Source organism: Pseudorasbora parva, chromosome 2 (genome assembly GCF_024679245.1).
Source record: "Pseudorasbora parva isolate DD20220531a chromosome 2, ASM2467924v1, whole genome shotgun sequence".
In the NCBI taxonomy this organism is placed as follows: Eukaryota; Metazoa; Chordata; class Actinopteri; order Cypriniformes; family Gobionidae; genus Pseudorasbora; species Pseudorasbora parva.
The window spans coordinates 25711089-25738794 of NC_090173.1; the positions used below are offsets into that span (position 1 = coordinate 25711089).

The following is a 27706-nucleotide window of genomic DNA, read 5'->3' on the forward strand; positions in this document are numbered from 1 at the left end:
TTACTTTTTAAGCTTTGATAATATAATGTGATAGATAATATGAAACATGTAAATGAACACATTGTTAAACATTATTAATGATAAAAGGATAGCTGAAAAAGAAAAAAAAAAAGAAAGAAAAAAATATCCTGATTAATCCAAGCATTATAATGGCAGTAAACTGCCTTCCATATTCAGTTTACTAAAAAAGAGTAACTGGTGCAACAATGACATGCTCTGAACTTTAAGAGGCGTTGCACTTTCTTTGTAAATGAAAGGAAGGCAGTTTGGCGGAAGCTAGACATTTTACTGTATACTGTTTTAATATGGATATTTTTCTTATTCACAAACCCATCAAATCCCTTCAGACGGCATTTATTAACCTCCTAGAGCCATGGGGATTTACTTTTTTTGTACTTTTGTAACTTTTTGGATGGCTTGAGGGTGAGTAAATTATAGAGTAATTTTAATTATCCCTTTAATTTAACGATTAAGACGCGTTAAGATTAAGATTCAAGTCATGTTGGATAGATGACCTTTGAGTACCCATAAAAAGCCAATGGAATTGCCTCAAGGGATCTTTCACAACACCACAGCAAACCCGAATCCAGCAATAAGAGGAGATTCCAAAGATGTTTTTCACTGTAGCTGCTTCCATCAGTTTTGCGGTCAGGGTGCGACCCAAATGCTGCGCTGTACAATTAGATTTAAAAAATGCATTCAAAGTTACTTTAGAATTGATTGATTAACTTGCACCTCGACTGGACATGTTTATTAAGTAACTTGTCAATTGTGATAAGACCTAGCTCAATTATGAATGGCTCCCTATTTTGTGGTTACTTTAATCAGTGTTAGTTAGGAAGTCACAGCTATTGCGAGATTAGAAAATGAGCTTGGTTTTCACATCTGTTATCAATCCAAAACACAAATGACAAAAACATACAGTCACTCTGCTCACTTCATTTCTGTCTGTCTTCTAGCTTCCCTCTCCTACAGCCATGGGAGCAGCACTGCGAGGGATTTCCTGTTACTTACGAGAGGTACTGTACCCCAAAAACCATCAGTTTTCTCTCCGCCTCTTCTTCAGTGAAAAAGACAATTGATAAAGCACGATGACGTTTTAAATAATACTGATCGACTCAAATGTTTTCACATTGGGATCTAAATTCATTTGCATTTCAATAAGAACATTGAGCACATTATAATAAATGGGACAGAAGAAATGGATTAGCATTTTCATTACCATCCAAAATTGTTCTCAACACGCTCTGTGCCCCATGATGAGAAATACCGGAAGTAAGGACACAAGGAGGATGAGGACGGGGTCGGCTAAGGAAAGGGCTGGCATGTGGATGCACTCTCTGTGCATTTCATTGTTTAAAGAAAATCCCTGCTCTGTCTGTCAACAAGAACGAATGTGGCATTCATAAATTACGGATAAGATGAGCTAAACGGCATTGTGGCTCCCAGAGAGATGAGATACAATTTGTTCTATTTAACTTGGTGTTGTAGAGCACTTATGTTGTTGAGTGTTGACAATTTCACGACAGAAGCTGCTGAACAGTGAGCCAGAGAGAGAGAGAATTCAGATCCATTTCCTTTGATTTAACCAGGGACATAGAAACAATCTGGAAATGGGGGGAGGGGGGAGAGAGAGAAGGAAATAGATCTTATCAGCCTGCTTATGAATATTAATTAGGTGACATAACAGTACTGAAAGCATGTAAATGGACACCAGACACATTAGGGTTGCTTTTTACCCCTTGTGATTGCACGTTCATTTGTTTGATTATTGCTCAAACCGCTTATTTCATATTCATCCCTCACTCTCATTTCTCATTTCTGTCATTGAGAAACTGATAAAATATCAATTTTAAAGGACAGAGACGGCAGAACACTTTGCCGCCCACCTAAAAGCATTAGAGATTTCTGGAGACCAGAATAATAACATTTTTCAAAGGAAGTGGTGTGATTATGTGGGGGAAAAAACATGGAGAAAGCCACAGACAGCATAGATAGAGAAGATGAAGAAAGAGGGAGCGAGAGGTTACAGGGTTATGAATGGACAGAGGGTGCCAGATGAGTGACAGACCACATACTCACAGGTCTCTGGAGGAAGAGAACAAGAACTGACAGGGGAAAACTGCTGAACTGCTTAGAGGGATCACAGAGACAGTGATGGTTCGGGGGGGTGGGTTGCCAGATGAAATGATGTTAAAGGGACAGTTCATCCAAAAATAAAATAACTTTAGAGCAAATAAAATCATTTTCTCACCCTCAAGGCATTCCAAATATGACTTTCTTCTATAGAGAACAAAAGGAGATGTTAGGGGGATTTTAATGTAAGCCTGAAGCCTTTCAAAACCTTTATTTAGGGAACAGGGTGAAACTAAATCATTACTCCTGAAAAGCTTCAACATGGTCCTGACCCTGAAAAAAAGACCACTTTGGAATAGTAAAAAAAAACCTTTACAGAAATAATCATCTTTAAAGGGATAGTTCACCCCAAAATTAAAATGTGATGTTTATCTGCTTACTCCCAGGGCGTCCCAGATGTGGGTGTGTTTGTTTCTTCAGTAGAACACAAATTAAGATTTTTATCTCCAACCATTTCTTGTATAATGCATGTCAGTGGGGTGTTTTCTATGAGAGTCACTATGAGAGTAAAAACACACAGACATACAAATACATATTAAATCCTGTGGCTTGTGGCGACATGTCTTAAGACACGAAATGATCGGTTTCTGAGAGAAACCAAGCAGTATTTATGTAATTTTTTTACCTCGTAGAAGACAAATCTCATCTAATATTCCCAACACCATTACTTCCACCGGTGAATGTCAAAACCACGGCGCGATCATATATATATATATATGGTTGTTTTTATGTTTTTAACTTTTTCGGTGGAAGTAAAGGCATTGGGAATACTGGATGAGATTCTTCTGATATGAGGTAAAAAAATATATATCAATTTCTGTTCGGTTCCTCGCATAAACCAATCGCTTAAGACATCTATGTGTCGCCACAAGCCGCAGGGTATAATATGGATTTGTATGTATATGTATTTTTTACTCTCATGGTTACTCTATAGAAAAACACCCCATTGTCGTGCATTATACAAGAAATGGTTGGAGATAAAAAAAAATCTTAATTTGTGTTCTACTGAAGAAACAACACACATACATTTTGGATGCCCTGGGGTTAAGAAGATGAACATCACATTTTAATTTTTGGTTGAACTATCCCTTTAATCTGCACCCACGTGGGTTGTGCATCGGCGCGATTCTTCAGCCCATGAATCAAATTTTTGTGTTGTAATTCGGAATCACAGATTCTACGTCTTGGAAGTATGACCAAAATAAGAATTTTCACCTGAAAATGTCATCTAAAGTAACAAGTCTGCCAAATGAGAAAAAAAGGCATTACAATAAGTCACGTTACCAACGTTGATTAAATCTAACGATCACTTAGCTAATATCACATCAAACTGTGCAAATTATTATTATTGTTATACTTTGTTCTCAAATTGTTAATGTTAACAACATCAGCTTTGCGTGACTATGCATTTTTACTGTGTATTAGCGTTACCTGCAGATTCCAATTTTTCTAATTGAAATTCACAGCCTCTAATTATCTACCATTCAAATTTCCTATAAACAAATTGTTCTTTTTAACACAAAAAAGTAAAGAAATATTCCTTAGAACTGGTTCTCTTTGAAATTCAGTTTTTTTTTTCCTGTAGCCACTCCACAACCCGAAGTGCATCTCCAGTTGTAACTGATGACTGTTGTTTTGGACCTTTCTGGATTAGGCTACAATCCGCCATCAAAATGATAAATTTAATTATTCTAGCTGCTGTGAGAAAAGGCTATAAATGATCAACCACCTGCAGCAGTATGGGTGGATTGGTTGTCTCCCTCGATTGCAATGGTCTAGTTTTGGATTGAACATTAGGGAGTTGAAGTGTAAACCATTAGTGGTCCCGGGGCAAATGCTCCCTCGTGAGGTTTAATTATCTTATATTATGTTTGCATGGAACAAACATGGAAATTGGTTCATAATATAACACATTTTTTGTCAGTAATTGAAGAAGGTCAATATTTTAAAGCTATTTCTAACTTGTACTCTGCCTTAAAAGTAAAATAGTTCCGGCGGAAAATGAAAATGAAAATGTTCTAGACAGATGAACTATACTCTCATTCATGTGTAAGAATCAAGGAACTTTGCTGTTGTACCATGAGTGCAGCAGGCGCAAATAAAAGTAGGCTATAAGTGGCCTTTTATTTGATTAATATTATATGATCTGTTATATCATTTTAAGACTTTGAAGTACACTACAAGGGCACATTTAATACAATCAAGTGCACGTTTTTTTTTTTTTTAAAAAAAGGTGGTCACCATTCAATTTCATGCATTGAAAAGAGCAGCTTTTCCTTTTGTGTTCTAAACTTGTCACAGCTTGGAAAGCCACGAGGGAGAGTATGATGACAGACTTTTCATTTTTAGATTAATTTTAAAAAAAGAGAGGGAGATTTGTAATTGTAATAAAAGAAAAAAAGGTGGAACAAGATAACAAACTCCAGGCACGAAGGTAGGATCACAAAGTCAGACAGAGTTTATAGCTCAACCGTCACTATATTTATTTAAAGCTCTTGATTTGGTGTCATGACTGGCACACATACAGATTCTGGTGGAGGCTGATGACTGGTGCCACGCCATCTGCCTGCTAATCACGCAAATCTGAATATGAAAGCTGTGCGAGTGCGCATACATGTGTGTGCGCGTGTTCCCAGCCTCATTGTGCACCTGTTTACCTGCTGGATACACCCCCTCATTATGATTAGTGAGTCTGCATGATGGAGGTCATTAGTTTGAAACTTTATGGAGCACAGCAGCCAAAAGCACAAGCAATTCATGCTACAACATTTAAACCGCGCTAAATTAATTGATCCCATTCAGAAATGCCATTGGCATTTTAATTAGTCAAAGAAACTTGCACTGTCAGAGGAAAGCCAGCACTATGCCACCATCTGCTTATTTGTGACTCAGTTGCCTCAAAGATTTTCTAACAAAAACATCTAATCATATTATATGGCATTTGCATTTTATTGTAGTGAGCTATTTGATTATACAGAAACATTGTTCCAAACACCTATTATTTGATATTTATGCAACTTTGTTTCACATACTTGAAACAAAATCAATTCTTGCACCCTGAAGTATGCACATTTATCTTAACACTACAGATTCAAGTGTGCCCTAATGTACAAATACATGGGTAGGAAACTGCAAAAATGGCAACTAACCGCAATGTCTAAGTGGCGGTTCTTAGTAAAGTTGACCTCATGCGGCAGGGAATTATATGTGCGGCTATTTTGTCTGTCTCTTGAGCATTAGGCAGCTGGGCTTCTCTCCTCGCTGCTTTCATTATGAGTTGTCTGTTTATAACACAGGGGTCGCCCCTCAATCTGCCCCACTATGTGTATGTGTCTCCTCACTGTTAAATTAATGAAGGTCTGGCAAATTTCACTCACTCCAACTCTGTCACACACACACACACACACACACACACACACACACACACACACACACACACACACACAACTATCTGTATCTATCCCCACACAATTACATTAATGAAACATCACACTTGCCAGCAAACAGGTTTGGCTTGGCATGCTTCTCACTAATGGGCATAAACACCCGCTACCCCAGCAAACACACACACACACACACACACACGAACACTGTGGCAGACAGGGCTGTAAGGGGAATTTCAAAGTGCAAGGTAAAGAACTAGAAATAACAAGGCTCTTTTTAGAAAAACAAACAGAGAGAGCGAGACACTGTGATGATTACCCTATTGATCCTGTTCTTTTGCTGGTTACTGTGGGTGTGGCTATGAGAGAGAAAAAAGAGAGACAGCCAGGCACAGACAGCTTAAAACAAAGCAAGGCAGGAACAGAGGACAAAAGAACAATATAATGCGTACTGCTCTCTTTGTGAATTTTCATATGTAAAGATATTACACTTTTCTCATAAATGCATAGGGAATTATTTCCATGAATGTGAAATCCTGTCAGCTTAAAAATATATTGATCATTCTGAAGTTCTTGTTAGCTCATATATAAGGCTTGTTTCTTTAAGGTTATCAGAAAAGATGGCAAACTAACTATTGCTACACAATTAAGTGGGTTTAATCAAATCACTATTTGCGCTGTTATCCTTTGCAAAGGACAAGAGATCATAAGAAAGAAAAATTGAGGATACGAGAAAATCCAACATGTTTCTTAAAATTATTTAATGAGAATTTTAAAAACTCTAAAGTCATCAGATGTATACCTGTCTGTTTAATTAATTGTGATATTAAGAGAATATAAAAATAAACTAATATCATCTGCGTCTTTAAAGGTTTAATACTTTAATATATTTAGAGATACAGAAACTGTACTATATAACAGAAATGTGCTCTTTGTTGTGTTTCCTCTTTATCTCTGCATCAGTCTAAACTTTGATCTTCCCCATTACAATCCTTTATAACTGCTGACCCAGATGTAAAACAAAAAAGAATGTGTTTAATCCATACAGAAGGTTTATTGAATATTTCATGTAAATATTGTTGCTCTTGCGGTGTAAGTGTTACATATTCAGAGTCGCACTTGAGCATCCTCTGCATGAATTATTAATGTGCATTCAAATAAGCTTCTCTCAAGCCTTACTAATGTGTGTGTGTGTGTGTGTGTGTGTGTGTGTGTGTGTGTGTGTGTGTGTGTGTGTGTGTGTGTGTGTGTGTGTGTGTGTGTGTGTGTGTGTGCAGGCGTTGCACCAAATCAGACAATTATGTCTCATTAAGTCTCCATATCTCAAAATCCTGAAGAAACCATGCTTAGATCTTCCCGCTTCCCTCTCTGAAAGCCATTGAAGCTGAGATGAGCCTAAATAGACCAGGAAGAGAGAATGATAAATTGGATTGATGACTGTCCGCATGTGAGATGTAGAGGATGAGTATGAATCATACAAGTCATCATTTGCAGAATACTACAAGAGTTTAAATATTATTATGTTTTAAGACAGATTAAACATGATCTTTTATTAGAATCATTATTAGGCTTATATTAATGGAAATAATTTAAATTTAAATTTCCAAAACAACAGATTGGCATGGTTTAAAAATGAGCCTATAGTGCACAGATGTCACATTACACTAACATCCTGACATGCCTTAATCAGCTGTTTATAATTATTCTACTCAATGAACATTCTCAGATTTTACCCAGAGGGAGTCCTTGTCATTGGTTTGGTTGTATGCCATGTACCGAGTCTCCTACTCTATCACTTTTTATATAGACAAAGCTGTACCTATTGGTATTCCTGGTTAGGTTTTGTTATAAAACCTCGAATCTTATGAACCACGTCATATAAACCACAACATATAAACATTGTTTTGAATATAATTTCAGTCTTAGGCGAGCTATATATTTTTTGTTTGTGTACTTTTGTACACTTTATCTTGCAAATTTGATTGCAGACAGTGATTGCGTGTTGATTCTTGTGTAACTGATAAACAAGTCATGCACATCATTTAAGCCTTAAACCTAAGCCTACCTCAGCAGTATTTTTATGCTGTCTTGCTTATAAACGTATACTTTAAGAAATGTAAGCTCCCTAGTCCAGTAAGTACACTACGGGAGTCTGCCATTTATGGCTGTCTTGTCAAAATGCAGAAAAATTCCTACAAAATGAATTATTATATAAAGAAAACTATACCAGGATAAAATCATCAGTGTCCTATTGTTTAGTAGATCAAGGCCAAAGACTATAGATAGAAAGACGATTCACTACTCATGAATGGAACTGCAACGCCCAATATGGTGACTATGAATAGTCATGCCTTCTAAAGTAAAAGGTAAAGTCATTGCGTTACTGCAGCTGCTGTTAGATGCTCCGGTTCCCATAGAAACCTGAGACTCGTGCTTAGGACTGCACACTCTTTTAGCCTGAAAAATATGTTTTTTTGAGCTATTTGAGCATAAGAAACAACACTTATGGGATAGTTTATGTCAGATTTTGTTGCTGATTTGAAATGATATTTAATTGTGAGTTCGTCAAGCAGTTTTTGACCGCCAAGTAAACAGACTTTCCTTGATAGACTTTGTCAAGCTCCTTGCTAGTGCTAGTGCGAATTTGCATTCATGATATGAAGATTTACATGTCACAAGTTCACTTGTGTGCCAGCATTGATGGTGTCATCATAATATGTGCATACTGAAGTCTGCGCTTAGTTTTTTCATACATGTATTTGCTTAAGGAATTCTAACATTGCTCTTGTCATCTTTTCTTATATTTATCCATACATAGCAGCCTGTGACTGTGCTGATTCTTGAGTAACCGACAGCAAGCAAGACGTGATGTGGCATTTCATATGTGGATTATTTAAGCCTGGAACCTAAGCCCACCTAAAACAGAAAACATTTTTCTTTTGCTGCCTTGCAACCACTGGTATTTCCTTCAGGAGATGCCTAATCTAATTACAATTTTGGATCTAAAATACATTTGTTCTTTTTTTTGTTCTTTTTTTTTGTAGTGGGAGAATGAACAAATGACCAGTTTGGAAGAGAGGGGCCGTCTGTTGCTGTCGCTGCAGTTCCTGCCCCCGCCTGCAGAGGGTGAAGGAGAGGGCGGACGAGGGGGCTTGTCTGTCGGAGTGCTGCGCTGTGCCCATCTGGCCGCCATGGACGTCAATGGCTTCTCAGATCCCTATGTGAAAATGTGAGGCTTCTGCAAAAAACACTGAGACAGACATGCAGCGAAAAGACACTTGCTTTGGATCTCAGTGCAGTGCCTCATGAGAAACGCAGAACAAATAAAAAGGGCTAAAGAAAACGGTCAAAATCACCAGTTTGGAAGGGAGGTGACAAACAGATCTCAGAGGTGGAGAACGATTATGAGAAACTGTAAAAAATAAAGCGAGAGTAAAATAGACAGATAGTACAATAAGGCACAAAAAAAAAATCTCTGTACATCGTACGTCTTTCCTCTGATGTGTCTTTGCATCTCACTCTCTCATTTGTTGCCCCTTCTAATCTCTCATTATTTTTCTCACATCATGTATTAAAATAAACGCTCCCAAACAGTTCTTCCTCCCCAGGCAAAATGGCATAAGAACAGACAGGTCCCCCCCACCCACGCTCACGTCCCTTCCAGTCACTCCAGTCTCTCTCTCTCTCTCTCTCTCTCTCTCTCTCTCTCTCTCTCTCTCTCTCTCTCTCTCTCCATTCCTTTCACAAACACACACATCATTCTCTCTTTTCCTGAGGATCAAAGCCATATTCTAACTATGTGTCTTGGGGGAGGGTGGGGGAGAGTTAACAGCAGTACATAAAGCAAATCAAATTTTTATGGAAGCCAGTGGGATGTCACAGCAAAAGGCAAAAAGCACACAGCTTGGCACGAATGTGTCCGGAGTCCATTCCGTATTCACACGACAGCAGCACCGCTTGTTTTAATCTCCTGCTTTCCCACTGTCCGGCTTTTCCTACAGCCCTCACTTTGTTCTTCTATTTGCCTTTCTTTTTCCAGATACCTGAAGCCAGATGTGAAGAAGAAATCCAAACACAAAACAGCAGTGATTAAAAAGACCCTTAACCCAGAATTCAATGAGGTATGGATGTATTTGATAAACTGGCAGAGAGTGTGTCAAGTGTTTTGAGTGTTAATGAGATGTCTGGTCCAATATATTTGCTCAGTTCACATTCCCAGAAGACCTCCAACTAGATGCACTTTTGTTTTTCATGTTGTACGGTTAATTTCCGTCATGTCCCTATTTCTCTCTTTCTCCCTCTCCTCCTTCCCGTCTGTCTCACGCTCTTTCTGTCATGTGGGTGGTTGGCGGTCGCCAGTAAGGCTAAGTGTTTTGTTTCCATTCACTCAGAAGTAATACACAACCAGATTGGCCGTATAATTACTCCTTGGCTCAGACTCCTGCTCACTCCAATCTCACACACCTCTATCTGCTTAAAAGCAGGCCTGCCCTCAGCTCCATGGGAGCCCTCTCAGCAAAACCATAATAACTCATCATATCAAAACTGTTCATGAGGGTGATGAGAATTCCTGGGAGGAATAAGAGGCAGGAGCAACATCGCTCCTCAATGTATTATATTTAGAAAATGTTCCAATTTACTTTTATGAACTGTTTGAACATGTGTGTCTGCCTTTGACTCAGGAGAGAGGGATGAGGTCAGAAGAGGAAGGTCCACTGGTTTGATCCCAGCATGATTTAACTCGGATACCTGGGATATGATGCTATAAAGCAGCCTCCATTTACAACCTGAATTTTGGGATGTTTTTTATTTATTTAAATAAAATAAAAACCAAAAGACTTTCAAATCGCATGAGCCAATATCGTAGTCACATTAGAACAAAGATAACATCAAATGTTTAAATGTAGAACATTTACACTTTTATCCACTAATTTGAGCTCATTTCAAATTTAATGCCTGTTACAGGGGCAACAAATGGCTGGAAAAGCAAGACAAGTTTGATTCAGCTTGAAGAACAGAAACTAATTAATTGATATCAGGTCTGTATATATAAGCCATATAGGTCTTATAATAAGCCATATTCGGATGGTAATTTTTTCTCATGGGGTCATAATGTATTTTCATCATTGACAGGGGCTAGTCTGTGATTTTGTTGCTGTCCGAATCCAGACTATCAGTGTTTTTCTCCCAACCCCCGTGTAAAGATCCCCAGCCGAATTCCCTTTTTTTTTTGACAAACACTGTGATCGTGTGGTAATTTAATTGCCGTTTTCAAGAATATATCGCTTCAAAATTCACTATTTATCATTTTTGACCACTGCAGAGCACCATAGAATTGCACTTAGCAGTAATTTAGATGCATTTTCAAGATCTACTTTTATTACTGAAATGCTGGCAAGTATTTACATGAGCAATATATTTCATCAATGCTCCAAAAAAAATAAACAAAGAAAAGCGTGTAAACATTTTAAACCTATAAATAATAATTAGGACATTATTTTCCTATTATTAAATTAAATATGCATTTATTCTTATTATTCCATGCATATGACATTTTATTTACAGCATACGTCGTATTATTGACCACGTGAACAGTGTTCGCAGGATCACAAAACTCAATCCTCCATCCGTGAATAAATCACCATCCGAATGGACAAGTTTTATCACTGAGGTGGCATGCAAATATATTTTTACGGGTGTCCATGTGAGAAAAAAAATACTGTCTGAATAGGGCTTTACTACAAAAAAATGCTTTTCTTACTTAGTATTTTTGATTGTTTCTAGTCAAAATTCTTACATTAAGAGTTTTTGCTTAAAATAAGCAAAATAATCTGCCAAAGGGGTAATCTTGTTTTCTGTTTGAATTAAGATTATTTTGCTTTCCCCATTGGCAGATTCTTTTATTTTAAGCAAAAACTCTCTTAATTTTTTAAGAGTTATTCCCCCCCCCCCCCCCCCCCCCCAAAACAAGACAATAATTTTTACTTGTCTAGTAAATATTTCTTGTTTCAAGAAATTCTAGATGTTTGGACTAGAAACAGGATAAAAATTCTAAGACAACACTGGTAAGAAAAGTATTTGAGTCTCTCAGAAGTAATCATGGGCAGAGGGTCTCCAATCTGTGAAGGAGTGCATAAAAAGATTGTGGAATACTTAAAAAACAACGTTCCTCAACGTCAGACTGCAAAGGCTTTGCAAATCTCATCATCTACACTACAGTGTAACATCATCAAATTATTTAGAGACACTGGAGAAATATCTCTCTGTGTGTAAGGGACAAGGCTGAAGACCTTTATTGGATGCCTGTGGTCCTCAGGTCCTCAGATGACACTGCTTCAATCATGCCCAGATTGTGTCAATGACATTACTAAATGGGCCTAGGAATACTTCCAGAAGCCACTGTCGGTAAACACAAATTCGCCATAAGATCTGCAGATGCCAACTAAACATGATCATGCAAAATGAATGTGGTCCAGAAGCGCTGTCTTTTCCTGTGGGCCAAGGCTCATTTAAAATGGACTATTTCAAAGTAGTCCATAAAAGTGTTTTATGGTCAGACGAGTCCAAATTTGACATTCTTGTAGGAAATCATGCTGGGAAGGACTTGTGTATTTCAGCAGGACAATGCAAAACCACATACCGCAGCTATTACAACAACATGGCTTCATCATAGAAGAGTCCAGGTGCTGAATTGCCCTGATCTTTCACCTATAGAGAACAATTGGTGCATAATTGAACAAAAAATATGTCAAAGATGACCACAAACTCTTTAGTAGCTGGAAACATATATCAGGTTAGGCTAATATCAGGTAAGAATGGGACCAAATTCAAACACCAACACTCCAGAAACTCATAACCTTGATGCCCAGACATCTCCAAACTGTTTTGAAAAGAAGAGGAGATGCTACACATGACCCCGTCCCAACTTTTATGAGACCTGTAGCATGCATCAAGTTTAAAATGAGCTCAATTAGTGGATAAAAGTGTACAATTTCTCTGTTTAAACATTTGTTATTTTATCTATGTTCTATTGTGAATAAAACATTGGCTCATTTGATTTGAAAATCTTTTAGTTTTCATTTTACGTCCCAACATTTCCAAGATTAGGGTTGCAGAATATATTGCTTTCTATTGAATACATTTTTCTTTTCTTCCTTTATTCTAGCACACGCCAGGCTTCAGTCAGTGGGTGTGATATCCTAGATGGGAACATCTGTTTGGCTGAACTACCAAATGCCATTTGTACCTTGAAATTTGTTTTGAAGCAACTTTTCATTGGGTTTCATATTTTCATCCTTCCCCAGATGGCTTCTGTGCTGTTAGGATGATGTATATGAGATCCTTCAGTGTCTTTAATATGAATTAGGGGGAAATTAAAAGTGGCAATGAATTAATAACATTTTGGGGATCAGCCAAATGATTGATAAAATGAGAAACAAAGGCATCGTCTTTCAAACAATTCTTCTGATAATGTAAGGAAATGATTGAACACCTGAAATAACCCACATCATATTTTACCACTTACAGGAGTTTTTCTATGAGATCCCTCTGTCTGAACTGGTTCATAAGACACTGGAGGTCACAGTGTGGGACTATGATCTGGGAAGATCTAATGATTTCATAGGTAAGTACATGCAGGACAGGATATATAAACAGTGAGGAAAATAAGTATTTGAACACCCTGCTATTTTGCAAGTTCTCCCACCCAATCATGAAGGTGTCTGAAATTGTCATCGTAGGTCCATGTCAGCTGTGAGAGACATAATCTAAAAAGAAATCCAGAAATCATAATGTGTGATTTGGCCAAGACCAAAGAGTTGTCTAAAGACACTAGAGACAAAATTGTACACCTCCACAAGGCTGGAAAGGGCTATGGGGAAAATTGCCAAGCAACTTGGTGAAAAAAGGTCCACTGTTAAAGCAATCATTAGAAAATGGAAGAAGCTAAACATGATTGTCTATCTCCCTCGGACTGGGGCTCCATGCAAGATCTCACCTCCTGGGGTCTCAATGATCCTAAGAAAGGTGAGAAATCAGCCCAGAACTACACAGGAGGAGCTGGTCAATGACCTGGAAAGAGCTGGGACCACTGTTTCCAAGGTTACTGTTGGTAATACACTAAGACGTCATGGTTTGAAATCATGCATGGCACGGAAGTTTCCCCTGCTTAAACCAGCACATGTCCAGGCCTGTCTTAAGTTTGCCAATGACCATTTGTATGATCCAGACTAGTCATGTGATCAGATCAGACCAAAATAGAACTTTTTGGTCATAATTCCACTAAACGTGTTTGAAAGAAGAAGAATGATGAGTACCATCCCAAGAACACCATCCCTACTGTGAAGCATGGGGGTGGTAGCATCATGCTTTGGGGGTGGTTTTCTGCACATGGGACAGGGCGACTGTACTGTATCAAGGAGAGGAGGGCCAGGGCCATGTATTGCGAGATTTTGGGGAACAAACTTCCCTGAAGATGGGTCGAGGCTGGGCCTTCCAACATGACAATGACACTGTATATATATATACACACACACACACACACACACACACACACACACACACACACACACACACACACACACACACACACAGTGCACAGCATAAATGAGTACATCCCTTTTGAAACTCAGAAGACATGTCATTGCTCTCTATAGATATTATGTTTAAGGAAGTCTGCTTGATCATTTACCAGAGAAGCATGTAAAAAATATTCAGGAAAATAAGGTTTTCTTATCAAAGTGATAGAATATTGTGTTGTAAAAAATGTAAACCCTCATTTAGTAAGCCTTTATTTGTACCCTTTAAATAAAACTAAAAACTAAAACAATTCTAGTGTAAGTTTAAGGCACGTTTTGATAAATCGATTAGTATGTTAAACCAAAACATTTAAAAAGTTTCTTGACAATTAAAAGTTTTAAATAGCGCACTTAATTATTCTCAGACTTAATGCTGACAACAATGGAACCACTTGTACTGTAAGGAGACTTGTAAAATAGGACATTGGTACAAGAGGATTACCAAATCATTGTCCTAAGTGTGAAAATATTGCAAAAGTAACACAGAAATTAAAAACCAATGGACTTGTGACAAAGCCCCCTGAAATGATCAGGCCTTCCTTTTAAAGCTACACTGTGTGATATTTTCTCCCATCTAGTGGTGAAAAGGTATATGACCATCCAGTGAATAATAGTTTCTGCTCCTCTCAATTTCGATTTCGTTTCAACTCCTACGGTGGCCGATTTAGTCATGGTTTTGAAATTTTTGAAAACTATTATAATTTGCAGTTATTTAATTTACCAAATGATCTATGATCAAGTTAATCTATGTAAAATGAATAATAGAACTGAATAATAACCAGTTCATTGCTAACATCAGCTATCAGGTTCCCAGACGAATGCAAGCTCTTAGTAAAGTAACTTTTATCAGTGCTATCATTATTCTGTATATTGTACAACACCACTAGCGTAAGGCAAACAAATTATAATGCAATTAAAATATTAATCTCATGTTATCCGTCATAGAACAGGGATTTATGTTATTAGGTAAACAATACTTTTTCATCATTGACGCGAGGAAAACTATCCTAGACGTCGTTCTAGTGTTATGCACAGCACAACATGATATAATTAGCCAAGCAACAATAAAACTTCCAATATACACAAATAGGCTGAATTAATATTACCTGTCGAGAAGAAAGCAGGCAACGTCGGCGTTCTTTTTAAAATCGTTGCTCCTCATGAGCTCTTTCCATCTTGGAAAGGCCACTCCAGTATTTACTTTTGTCTTGTTGATTTGCCTGTTGCGTTGCCGTCTTAATTCTCTTTTCCGCTTCCTTGGCGACTCTGATACATATCCCACAATGTTACTAGGTCCCCGACCCGAGTCGAATTCGGTAATCAATTCCGGGACGTGGTTGCTTTTACACAGAAGGCGACCCGGCAATGTTCCGGGAATATTGCGGGTCCGACGTTCAGTGTGAAAGGGGCTTAAGAGTGATGATCCTCCATCATCATATAGCAGCCTCAAGCAATCCTCCTCTTCACATTCGACACAGTGCCATCGAGTGTAAAAACGCGAAAAGCGAAGCTTGAATTTACGTGTATGTCCCTCTTTGGCAAATGTACTTTCAAGATGGAGGGGCAACATGGCGACCGCCATCCGAACCCTCAACACTTATGTATTTTCAATGGTATATTATAAAATTACAAGAATGCATTATTACTTGAAAGAAGTAAATATACATTAATGAGCACATATATTTTTGAAAGAACTAAGTGATTTTAGCTAAGAATAAACTAAAAAAGTTACACAGTGTAGCTTTAAGCTTGAATTTATAATAAAAAAATTGCTAGACAAAGAGCATGAGAAATACCAGGCGAGCCAGCAAAAACTATGAAAAGAGTAACTGTTTATCTCACAGAGTAAGATGCAGCCTGAAGGTGACATGCTTTTCCAAGGCCCATATTTACAATATATAGTACTGTACGGAATTTTTAGTTATTTTTTCCATTTCCAAAAGTTATTTTTTTTGTGATTGGTACCCAAATTCCAAACCATACAGAACCACTTTTTGGCACCCTTAATTTGGTGTACCTAGCACAGTAGTATGGTACTAAAGGGTCTAGCTAGACTCTACAGAACATTGATTGGTTGACAGAGAATTGTCACTTGCGCATGCTTTTTCGGCTGTGTTTCTCCTTGCAGCCTGCAGCCTTGGCTCAAACAAAGCTTGTCTTCTTCTTGTGACAAACAGCCACATACTGAGAAGAAAGAACTTCTGTATGTCATCCATTGTTGTGTCAACTACTTCACACAAGAATGATGTTGATTGCTACACCCATCTTATCAGAAGCATACCAGGGTGTACAATCACAAATCATACTGTACTGTACTGTACTGTTCTGTACCGTACCGATATAGGGATGTATGAGTGCTGAAGGTGGGATAGAGTTGTGCTTTAAGTTAGGGGTTAACAGTATATGACCCAAGACCAGTAGTGAAAAATGAAAACCAGGAGTCAGGAGTGCAATTAATTAAATAAAAATTTACTGAAGAATAGTTTGCAGTTTCATCAGATGCACGTGTCCATAGACGTGTGACTTGTTGACGCTTTCACCCCGGAATTAGGCCCTTAGTGACCTTCCAGGTCTGGAGCATGCGCAAGTATGCCAAGAACATCTCCACCCATCTCTTAGGATGTCCATTGTACACCTTCTTAACACTGATCAGAATATTACGCACATACAAAGATACACAGTTTATCCGAGGTTGGAGCTGATTAAGCTCCAGTTCTTTCCCAAAACAGACTGATAACGTGCTTTCTCTCAGTGAGAGGTACAGACAGTATTACAGTTAATATTCATCTTGACTCTTTAGTGTTTCAGCAAAAGGAAATATAAAATGAATAAAATATAATACAAATTAAAGACAACTCCATAAATCCATATCTGGATGCCGGGCTAAGTGAGCAAACACTGTTATTGCATTCCTGGCATATTAGGGGTGTGTGATACCTACAAAATCCAAACACACGACACCTTGTTGCTATTCAAGTGTTTAGTGACACCACACATCTTTAGGCCAGACCCTCAGTCACTCCTCAGAGACCAAATACACACTTTAGAAAACAAGAAACATTCAGTGGCTCTTAAGCAAAATCATAACTGGAAAGAATCATGATAACATATCTTTTTTATTAAGTATAAGTTTAATACACTTCAATTGTGCTGTCTTTCAATTAATTGTATTAGTGATCATCAAGAAAATACATCTTTTGTATTTGTTCATAAGGGGTGTACTCATTTATGTATATAGTATATTGTGCACACAGCATGCCAATTTTCTGTGTGAACAGAATACCCAGTATACTGCAATTGCTAAATTATGCAGTATAAAACAGAGCACACTGTGTGGAATACTATATCCTGTAATGAAGTACACTAGATATGAAATCCTATTTCCAGTGTAATGAATTCATAATTTGATAGGACTGCCAAAACAAAAATTGGTAGGGAAGCAACAATGTTAAAACTAATAGGCTGATATTTATGTTCATGCTATGGTTGATTAAAAAAAATCAATTACTTTTGCCTAAATTACTGCAGCGTGGCATGAAGTTGATCAGTCTGTGGCACTGCTCAGGTGTTATGAGAGCCCAGGTTGCTCTGATAGTGGCCTACAGCTCTTCTGCATTGTTGGGTCTGGCATATCGCATCTTCCTCTTAACAATAACCCAATAGATTTTCGATGGGGTTAATGTCAGGTAAGTTTGCTGGCCAATTAAGAACCGGGATACCATTGTCCTTAAACCAGGTACTGGTTGCTTTGGCACTGTGTGCAGGTGCCAAGTCAAGTGTTGGAAAATGAAATATGCATCTCCATAAAGTTGGTCAGCAGCAGGAAGCATGAAGTGCCCTAAAACTATCTGGTATACGGCTGGTTTGACCTTGGACCTCAGAAAACACAGTGGACCAACACTAGCAAATGACATGACACCCCAAACCATCCCTTACTGTGGAAACTTTACACTAGACCTCAAGCAATATGGATTGTGTGCCTCTCCTCTCTTCCTCCAGACTCTGGGACCCTGATTTCTAAAGGAAATGGAAAATGTACTTTCGTCAGAGAAATTAACTTTGGACCACTCAGCAGCAGTCCAGTCCTTTTTGTCTTTAGCCCAGACGAGAAGTACTGACTCCAGCTGCAGTCCACTCTGTGAATCTCCCCCACATTTTTTGATGGGTTTTGTTTCACAATCCTTTCCAGGGTACAGTTATCCGCATTGCTTGTGTACTTTTTTTCTACCACATCTTCCTTTCCTTCACCTTTCTATTAATGTGCTTGGACAGAGCTCTGTGAACAGCCAGCCTCTTTTGCAATGACCTTTTGTGTCTTGCCCTCCTTGTGCAAGGTGTCAATGGTCGTCTTTTGGAAAACTGTCAAGTCAGCAGTCTTCCCCATGATTGTGTAGCCTACAGAACAAGACTGAGAGAGCATTAAGGCCATGTCCACACTAATACGTTTTCATTTGAAAACGTATATTTTTCTCTTCGTTTTGGCCTTCCGTCCACACTGAGACAGTGTTTTAAGTCAATGAAAACGTATCGTTTTGAAAACGCTCTCCAAAGCGGATACATTTGAAAACGCCGTCTTCGCGTCGTAGTGTGGACTGTGAAAACGGAGGCTTTTTAATACGATGACGTATTTTTAGCCATTTGATGCAGTCATATGACAAATTCAGCCAAGATGGTGAACGACATTGTACAGCAGTTGTTTTGTATGCTTTCTTCTTTGAAAGCCTTGTTAAATATTAATGTCTACATTTTTTCGACATTGCTGCAAATTTTCAAAGAGTAAATAAACAAGTAGCGGAAATGACGCAAGTCGAAGCGTCTTGGATTTGCTCATGCACAGTACGGGGATGTAAGCGTTTTCAGACGTTTCAGTGTAGATTAACATTTTTTGGAAAACGATTGAAAACGATAGTGTGGATGCGGAGCGTTTTTAGACGAAAACTCAGTTTTTAAATTTATCCGGATTAGTGTAGACGTAGCCTTAAAGGCCCTTGCGGGTGTTTTGAGTTAATTAGCTGATTATAGTGTTGCACCAGGTGTCTTCAATATTGAATTTTTTCACAATATTCTAATTTTCTCAGATACTGAATTTGGGATTTTCTTTAGTTGTTAGTTAGTTAGAATCAAAATGAAAAGAAATAAACATTTGAAATATATCAGTCTGTGTGTAATGAATGAATATAATATACAAGTTTCACTTTTTGAATGGAATTAGTGAAAGAAATCAACTTTTTGATTATATTCTAATTAAATGACCAGCGCCTGTACACAACACAAACTATATTCTTGAATTGCAGGTGGCGTGTGCCTAAGCTGTCACGTCCAAGGAGATGCTCTTCGCCACTGGATGGACTGCTTGAGGAACAAGGGACAGAGGGTCGAGCGCTGGCATATCCTGGCCAATGAGCTGCCACAGACCGCCTGCCATGATTGAGGAAGAATCCTTCCAGGAATAAAGGAAATCAGTCATGATAGGTTACTGGATTTGATTGATTTGAGGTGGACATGGGGATAATTATATGAGCTAACTAGGGACCAAGATGTTGGAAGTAAATTATACACTTTGTGCTGTTTAAAAGGAGGGTGGAGGAAGGGCCACCAGTTGTCTTCTGACTTGATGTCACTCAAAGCAAGTCCCCACCCCTTTTACCTAATTCTCTCTCTCTCTCTCTCTCTCTCTCTCTCTCTCTCTCTCTCTCTCTCTCTCTCTCTCTCTCTCGCGCTCATTGCTGCACGTTTTCTACACATTTTGTAACGTTGAAGTGAATTTTACTCTTATGAAATCTTGTGTAGCACAATTCTCTTTTTGACTTACCGATTATAATGTATTTCAATGTTCAGTGCTTTCATAATGCTTGCAGACAAAGCTAAGACGCATCTTAAACAAAATTTTAACACGGGGGTGCATGTAAACTGCCTGGTGTAAACGCATCTAAATAATATACACATATGGTATCACCATGACAACATGAGAAGGTCATTAATGGCCAGTCAATGTTGTCAGTTATATTTGAAATGAATAGAATTTCAGGTGTATGTGTACTACTAACAAATAGACTATCCATTTTGTAGCATGATGCAATGTTTACATTTTTTTACTTTGCACCAACTGTGTTTTCCAAAGTCTCAGATTTTGCGGTTATCAATTTCCAGTTGTTACTTTTCTTTAAAAAGGGGTTTTATGTACATGCTACAATTTGATATCGCATACATTAATTACTTGATATATTTTTGGAATCAAATGTTTATATGTGCCATATTATAGGAGTATCTGGAGTGTGTCTGCATGCGTACGCGTGTGTGTCGTCCGGTTGTTTTGTACCAAAAAAAGTGCTGTATTCTTGAGGGTTTGTGGTTTACATTTATATGAAGTGCTTATGTACAAATTGGAAATACATTTGAAATGCATTGCTCTTTAAGATGTGCATCATTTCCCTGCATCCTCTTGAAGCAAGCTTAGAAACCTATCAATAATTACAATTCATAATCGCTCCAGCAAGCAGAGAATCTGTCATGGTGTACCACTTATTATAAGCAGCATATAAGGACACTTCACCTAAATGATCTCATTCACAAAGGGATCATTCTAGGCGTGATTGCAGAATTGCTTTAGCAATTGTGGATTTGGGTATCTTTACACTGATAAGCAATAAGATATTCTCTAAATGGGAATCCAAACCTAGATATAAGCTTTTCCTCCTGTGAAAAACCACCACACTGATTCTGTGGTTCTACGAGACGCACCTGCTTGATTATGTGTTCAATGCGTGAATGGTAATTAGATGGTCACTTAACAGCACCACAATGAGGTAAATGTATCTGTCAATGTATCTGGCCCAGGCCACTGACAGCAATATTAGACATTTTTAGAGGGAGCTGAGTAGAATCAGCCTTCTTCAATCAGCGGTTTGATTTGGGAAAAGGATTATATATATATATATATATGATTTAAAGGATTATTAGAAACACCATAGTAATACTGTGTCTGACTCCCTTTCGTCTTCAGAACTGCTTTAATTCTACGTGGCATTGATTCAACAAGGTGCTGAAAGCATTCGTTAGAAATGTTGGCCCATATTGATAGGCTAGCATCTTGCAGTTGATGGAGATTTGTGGGATGCACATCCAGGGCACGAAGCTCCTGTTCCACCGCATCCCAAAGATGCTCTATTGGGTTGAGATCTGGTGACTGTGGGGGCCATTTTAGTACAGTGTCATGTTTTTGAATGTTTTGCATTTTGTACAGTGTCATGTTTTTGTTTTGCATTTTGAACATTGTCATGTTCAAGAAACCAATTTGAAATGATTCGAGCTTTGTGACATGGTGCATTATCCTGCTGGAATTAGCCATCAGAGGATGGGTACATGGTGGGCATAAAGGGATGGACATGGTCAGAAACAATGCTCAGGTAGGCTGTGGCATTTGAACGATGCCCAATTGGCACTAAAGGGCCTAAAGTGTGCCAAGAAAACATCCCACACACCATAACACAACTACCATCAGCCTGCACAGTGGTAACAAGGCATGATGGATCCATGCTCTTATTATGTTCATGATAAATTTTGACTCTACCATCTGAATGTCTTAACAGAAATTGAGACTCATCAGACCAGGCAACACTTTTCCAGTCTTAAACTGTCCAATTTAGGTAAGCTTGTGCAAAATGTAGCCTCTTTTTCCTATTTGTAGTGGAGATGAGTGGTACCCGGTGGGGTCTTCTGCTGTTGTAGCCCATCTGCCTCAAGGTTGTGTGTGTTGTGGCTTCACAAATGCTTCGCTGCATACCTCGGTTGTAACGAGTGGTTATTTCAGTCAAAGTTGCTATTCTATCAGCTTGAATCAGTCGGCCCATTCTTCTCTGACCTCTAGCATCAACAAGGAATTTTCACCCACAGGACTGCCGAAATCTGGATGTTTTTCTCTTTTCACACCATTCTTTGTAAACCCTAGAAACGGTGTTGTTTGAAAATCCCAATAACTGAGCAGATTGATAACAATCATTTAGGTGAGTGTATATATATATATATATATATATATATATATATATATATATATATATATATATATATATATATATATACATTTTTACTTGCATAAATTCTACACAAAGTGTTTTATAAATAACTTGAAACATTTATATTTATTATAAAAATGCATCACAGTACAGGTTTTAAAAAGGTGAAAACTGCTCTTAAAGTATATAAAAATGTGTGTGGGGGAGGGGGGTTAAAGTTTTGGCATATTTAAACCACTGAGCCTTAAAACTTTTATTTTGTTTATTATAAATTGAGATTGCCCCCCATTAAGTCAAATTGATTGTTAAAAGAAAACACAAAACGCTTTACATATAAAGGGTTAGTTCACCTAAGAATTTGCATTCCTTAAAGGGGAATTATGCCATTTTACGAAGTCTTGATTTTGTTTTTGGGGTGTACTAAAATATTAGCCTAGAAATCTAGACGCACCCTAGCGGCAGCAAATTTAATTTGCCCGCAAGTGTGGTCTAGCAACTCTCAATTCTTATCTGAGCTGTATTCCTCAGAATCTGGACGGCCCAATCACATCGTGTAGGTAGGCTATAGAGTCGGCGGGCGGGGCCATAATGACGACGGCCGAGTTGCGTTTGCGTGCTTCTAGTAACACAGTCTTGGCGGCGGTCTTTCGAATCAGCTCTGCCCGCGCCTCCGGAAGACTTGGAGTTAAGCTTTCCTCTGAGAAAAGAACAAAGAGCGGCACTGAAGTCATTCTTAAAAAGGGAAGATGTGTTCTGAGTTTAGCCGACCGGATATGGTGAATGTTTAATCAGTCAGCGAGCTCCCCTTCACCGTCGTTGCTCCGGTTGGTGTACCGCTATCCTATCGCGTGCAGAGGGAGTTTGAAAGACAACCGTTTATCCCGGCCCTCGGACTGAGCCCTGTCTATGGTGAGTTTCCAGACCAAACATCTTGATGTGGGTCTGGCTTGTCAGGCTACTAAAATATGCTTTAATGCTTGAAACCCACCAGTTTCAATGAAGCCCGCCTTCTAAAAAACCTGATTGGTTAGCTGGCCCAGTGTGTTGTGATTGGCACCACTCAGCGTGTGTTCAGGAAATGTCACGGCCCCTATAAACATTAATGTTGGCTAACAGGAGGCAAAGCTTTCCCCTTTGTTTACATCGTAGCAATAACATAAAACGTATAATTGGAACTTTTAATAGAAAACACAACTACAAATAAAAAGACATACTTACAAGTTGTGATCCACAAACGACAGAAGCAGTTCTCCATAAAATGTGCAGCACACAGATAAACGTTGGGATTATAATGTTCAGGAGCAGTGTTTAAAATAAATGTAAGTTTTAATTTAAGTTTGTCAGCCTTAGGAAGGTCAAACAAATTAGTTTTAGAAATGGGGTCTCTTTGACACAGCACCGTCTTCTCTAATGCCTTTTTTTGCATATTCCATGGATGGTGATTATTTAAATAAGTAACATTGCGACTTTGTAAAGCTTCGATGTACTTTTCACTTTAACTCATTTTGAACTGCACAGAATAAAGTAAGAACAACATATGGGTGGGTGAATTGACAGAATTTCCATTTTTGTATGAACTGTTCCTTTAAATTCTTAATCAGTGAAACCACATCTTAAAGCAGTGATAACTGTGCTAATTGTAAGTGATTTTCCACTAATCACAAACAACATGCTGTAAACTAATTGTTAGGATTCCTGAAGAACACTATGCTAAAACTTAGTCTAGAGAGTCTCTAGAGACTCTAGAGTACTCTAAAGAGACTTTTGTAATAGATAAAACTTGTATTTTAAAAAAGTAGTTTCATATATTCAAATTCATATGTTCAAATTAGCCATGCAAACTTAGTACTGACATTTTCTCAGATGGTGCATTAATATACCCTAGTACACTTGAAATGTTTTGTCCCATTCTAAAAATGCTCAACATCGCCTCCTAGTGGGAATACTTTCCTTTTTTTGCCCCAAATAACTTGGAAACTGAAAAATCAAGACATTACAAGCCTTAAGTATATATAATGATCACCTTCCCATATAGTTGAGTTAAACCCTACTTAAAATATTCAAGTGACCCTGAAGAACTTGATACACTTGTTAAGGTCTGTAAAGGGATAGTCCACACAAAAATGAACGTCGTCATCATTTACTCACTCATGTTGTATATGATATTTCGAAGAATGTTGGTAATCAAACAGTTTTGGGCTTCTATTTTTTGTTCATACTGTGGAAGTCAATGAGAACGAAATGGTTTGATTACTAAAATTCTCAAAATATCTTCTATTTTGTTCAACAGAAGAAAGAAAGTCAAGCAGATTTAGAACAACATGAGGCTGAGTGAATGATTTTTTGGGGTTGACTATCCCTTTTTAGAAGGTTGGGCCTTCAATGAAATAATGGATTTTACACAAATGTCTAAAACATCTTTAGACCTCAGTCTGCGGAATGAGAAATCTCAAAGAGTAAACACTCAATAAAAATCTATAAAACAAACCATTTAATTTAGCATATTAAAAGAAGCAGAAAATAGCTGACAACACTGGCACTTGTTTGTTGCATCCTACTGGTCTGACAGCAGGGCACACAATGGGAACATGAAATGATTTTAATGACACCATCAAACACTATACTCAAAAGATTTTCTGAGGACATCATGTGACATATTCTTCAGTGCCTCAATCCTGCCCACGGAGGTCTCCCAGCATGGCACATTTTAGAGTTCTCTTTTATCTAGAACAGCTGATTCAACTTTGATGTTCAGTAATCAGGAGCAGGAAAACTGGGACCGCACATCACAATGAACAGGGAAACCATCCCATGAGTCTTACATATAGCTAAAGTTCCTTTTAATTTGCACCACTGCTTCACCTATTATGAACACGCATGTGATTTCGACAGGTGTATGCATCCTTAAAGCTACGCGCGCACACCGGACAGTCAAACAGACGTAGCTGCAGATGCACTCGGCTGTGATTCCTTAGAGTCCCGTCGTTGTTGAAGCGTTTCCCGCACTGGGCGCAAACGTACGGCTTCTCCCCTGTATGAATGAGCATGTGCACCTTTAGGCGCGAGTGATGAGGGAATAGTTTCCCACACTGTGGGCAAACGTGTGTCCCAGGACCACTACCTCTTCCTCGTCCTTTTGCCCTACACTGCCGGACATCCCTGTTGAACGTTGGATGGCGTAGGGGATTGACCGCAACATTAGCTACATGTATACCGAGATGGCCGTTGCTGTTGATAGTGTCGTTCCTGACTGATCCTAAGTCTGTGTTTTGATGAGCAGTGTTGTAGTTGACGTGAGTTATGCCTGATTCAGGACAAGTGGTCTTTGACATTTTTGGGCTAATTTTACTAAATGACACTTGCAAGGTATTAGGCTTTATCTTTATATGTTTAGCTGATTCTAGATCAGAGGAACTCGATGTACTGAAAACTTTAGGATCAGACTTGTGAGTAATATCGCTAGTAGCTGGTAACTGAGCAGAACAATGAGGAAGTGGACTGTAGACGGATGTCTTAACACAGGTGGATTGTGAATTGAGGTTTTCAAAAGGCTCCGTTTTTACACCACAAGAAAATTCATTTAAAGTGGATGTCTCAAAGGCTTCATCTGTCTGAGCCAGCATGTTTGCTGTTGGTGGACAAGGTAAACCGATGTCTGATTCGGTCGCCAGAAGCATGTGGCTAGAGAACTCTTCCACTTTCGTGTTGGTGGGCTGTTCATTTTGTACCTGGTTCTGATAGAGCTCTGTAGGCATCGTTTCTGTTTCAATACTAGAAGTCCACTTTAGATGCGGAGGTGGAGATGATGGTGCAGGATTTGAAGCGGCTGGACCTGTAAAAGATGAAGGGTCTGAGGAGATCAGGTGGAAACACATTTTGGTCACTCGGAGTTGATCCCCCCAGTCAGAATGAAATGTTTCTCTCTGAAATCATTGACAAATAAAGAAAATGTAGGCTAGTGATTTCAAATTAGTTTAGATTTTAAAAGTTGTGTAGTGTATGCAAGTCTTAACTCAACTAAAACAACTCCTGATTCAAACATAGCTTTATACAGCAAATGCTTATAAATTATTATATACAGTTCCAGTCAGACATTTGGACACACTAATGTGAATATGTGTTTCTTTAAAGACCTTTATAGTCTTATAGATTATAAATTTTTCATGTTTCAATTGTATATGCACAGAGAAATGTGTTCCATCAAGGGCAAATTGTTTTAATTGCTCATAAAGTGACACTTCCCATATTTATACCCACACACAAAAAGGAGTCTATTAAATGGGCCTTGGTCTTAAACTATGTAATCATATAAAATACACGAGTGTCCAATTTCATATGATCATGAGTAAAATCTGAAATATTAACATTTAGTAAAATATTTTTATGTAGGTCTACAATATTCACTAAAATATTTTTTTCACATTTCAAGACACTCATTTGACAACACTTGTTATCCAGGACAATCCTAAAAAGTTGACAAAATGTCAGTATGTTCTCTACATTTAACCGTACAATCATCTTAAAATGTCAATTATCTTGAACCATATAGTGAAGGAAAACAGTCAACAAGTCATCAGCATACATGGGAACTATTAAAAAACATCTAAGACTCATCATTGATATCTAGACAAGGTAGAGAATGTTGAAAAAGTAAAATTGTTTGTTTTTCATTTTTAATCACTATATAATTTCCATACTTTCCTCTGTGTTATTTCATTGTTTTGAAGACTTATATTGTTCTGACATAATCGTACAACAACTAGAAGTTGGTGTGTGTGTGATTAATTTAACGCAAGTTATTGTTTTATACATATTGGTATAAAACATAAATAGCATTTATATTAAATGTGTTAATAAATTGTTTTATAACTGTCCTTACAACAAACAACATAATAATTGTACTTACAAAATGGTTACATGACATTGTAACCATCTTTTTCGCAAAATTATAGTTATTAGAATAAAACCATAATGCAACTTATATGAAATCTCATTTTAAATATACAAGAAGATTTCAGAGTCTTTCTATCATAGTGTTTAACTTCTTAATGATAGAGACTTCTTGGCTGATATTTTGTTACTATGGCGGAAACTATAGTTTCCATGGTAATTTGTGTAAGGAAAGTAAACAAACCGATCTCTTCGGTACAACTACTAACCAGTCGGTAGCCTACAATACGTTTTTTTTTTTTTAAATGAAAGTGCTATGTACCGATTGCCTCGACGATTTTCTCAATCTCCTTTAGTCTCCGTCTCAGGTACTCGTTGTCTTTCTGCACGCTGTCCAGCTCTTTTTCATACTGCAAGACAGTCCCGCCAATCATGTCCATGATTTCATTCAGCGCCGCCATCAAGCGCTCCGTCAGAAACGTGTTGATGACCTGCATCTTCGTCATTTTGCTGTTGGTTCGCAGTAAATGCAGTTATTTTATGTTCGGCGTACAGTAAGACAGAATGTAAACACTCTTTCCTGTGGTCATATGACCACGTTTATGTTCCCCTTTAATCACAAAAAGAAACGACTTCAGCGCCTACCAACGGAGAGGAGTGGTAGGTACAAAAAGGGGTTGGGTTGTTTCATTATGATATTCGCAACATA

The 27706-nt window shown here is 38.1% G+C and overlaps 2 protein-coding genes across 2 annotated transcripts in view; one reads left to right on the top strand and one right to left on the bottom strand.

The window, feature by feature from the left end:
* The window catches only part of doc2a (double C2-like domains, alpha), a 37751-nt gene extending 17251 nt beyond the window's left edge, over positions 1-20500 (top strand). Inside the window, exons 7-11 of the mRNA XM_067413313.1 lie at positions 960-1019; positions 8564-8748; positions 9559-9640; positions 13047-13143; positions 19390-20500. Coding sequence (XP_067269414.1) covers positions 960-1019; positions 8564-8748; positions 9559-9640; positions 13047-13143; positions 19390-19526 — 561 coding nt within the window. The 3' untranslated portion in view covers positions 19527-20500. The remainder of the gene's footprint in view (positions 1-959; positions 1020-8563; positions 8749-9558; positions 9641-13046; positions 13144-19389) is intronic.
* Positions 20501-24935: 4435 nt separating this feature from the next.
* LOC137052359 (zinc finger protein 134) lies at positions 24936-27609 on the bottom strand. The gene is made up of 2 exons (XM_067428880.1): positions 27320-27609; positions 24936-25939 (listed from the first exon to the last, which is right to left on the bottom strand). The coding sequence occupies exons 1-2, from the start codon at positions 27501-27503 to the stop codon at positions 24966-24968; spliced, it is 1158 nt and encodes a 385-aa protein (XP_067284981.1). The 5' UTR covers positions 27504-27609; the 3' UTR covers positions 24936-24965.
* Between the last annotated feature and the right edge of the window lie 97 nt (positions 27610-27706).

Excerpts from the sequence above, each read along its gene's own strand:
- LOC137052359 (XM_067428880.1), bottom strand. The coding sequence starts at position 27,503 with ATGACGAAGATGCAGGTCATCAACACGTTTCTGACGGAGCGCTTGATG. Across the intron at positions 25,940-27,319 it reads GAAAATCGTCGAGGCAATCG|GTCCAGCCGCTTCAAATCCT; the intron begins GTACATAGCACT and ends CATCTTTTACAG.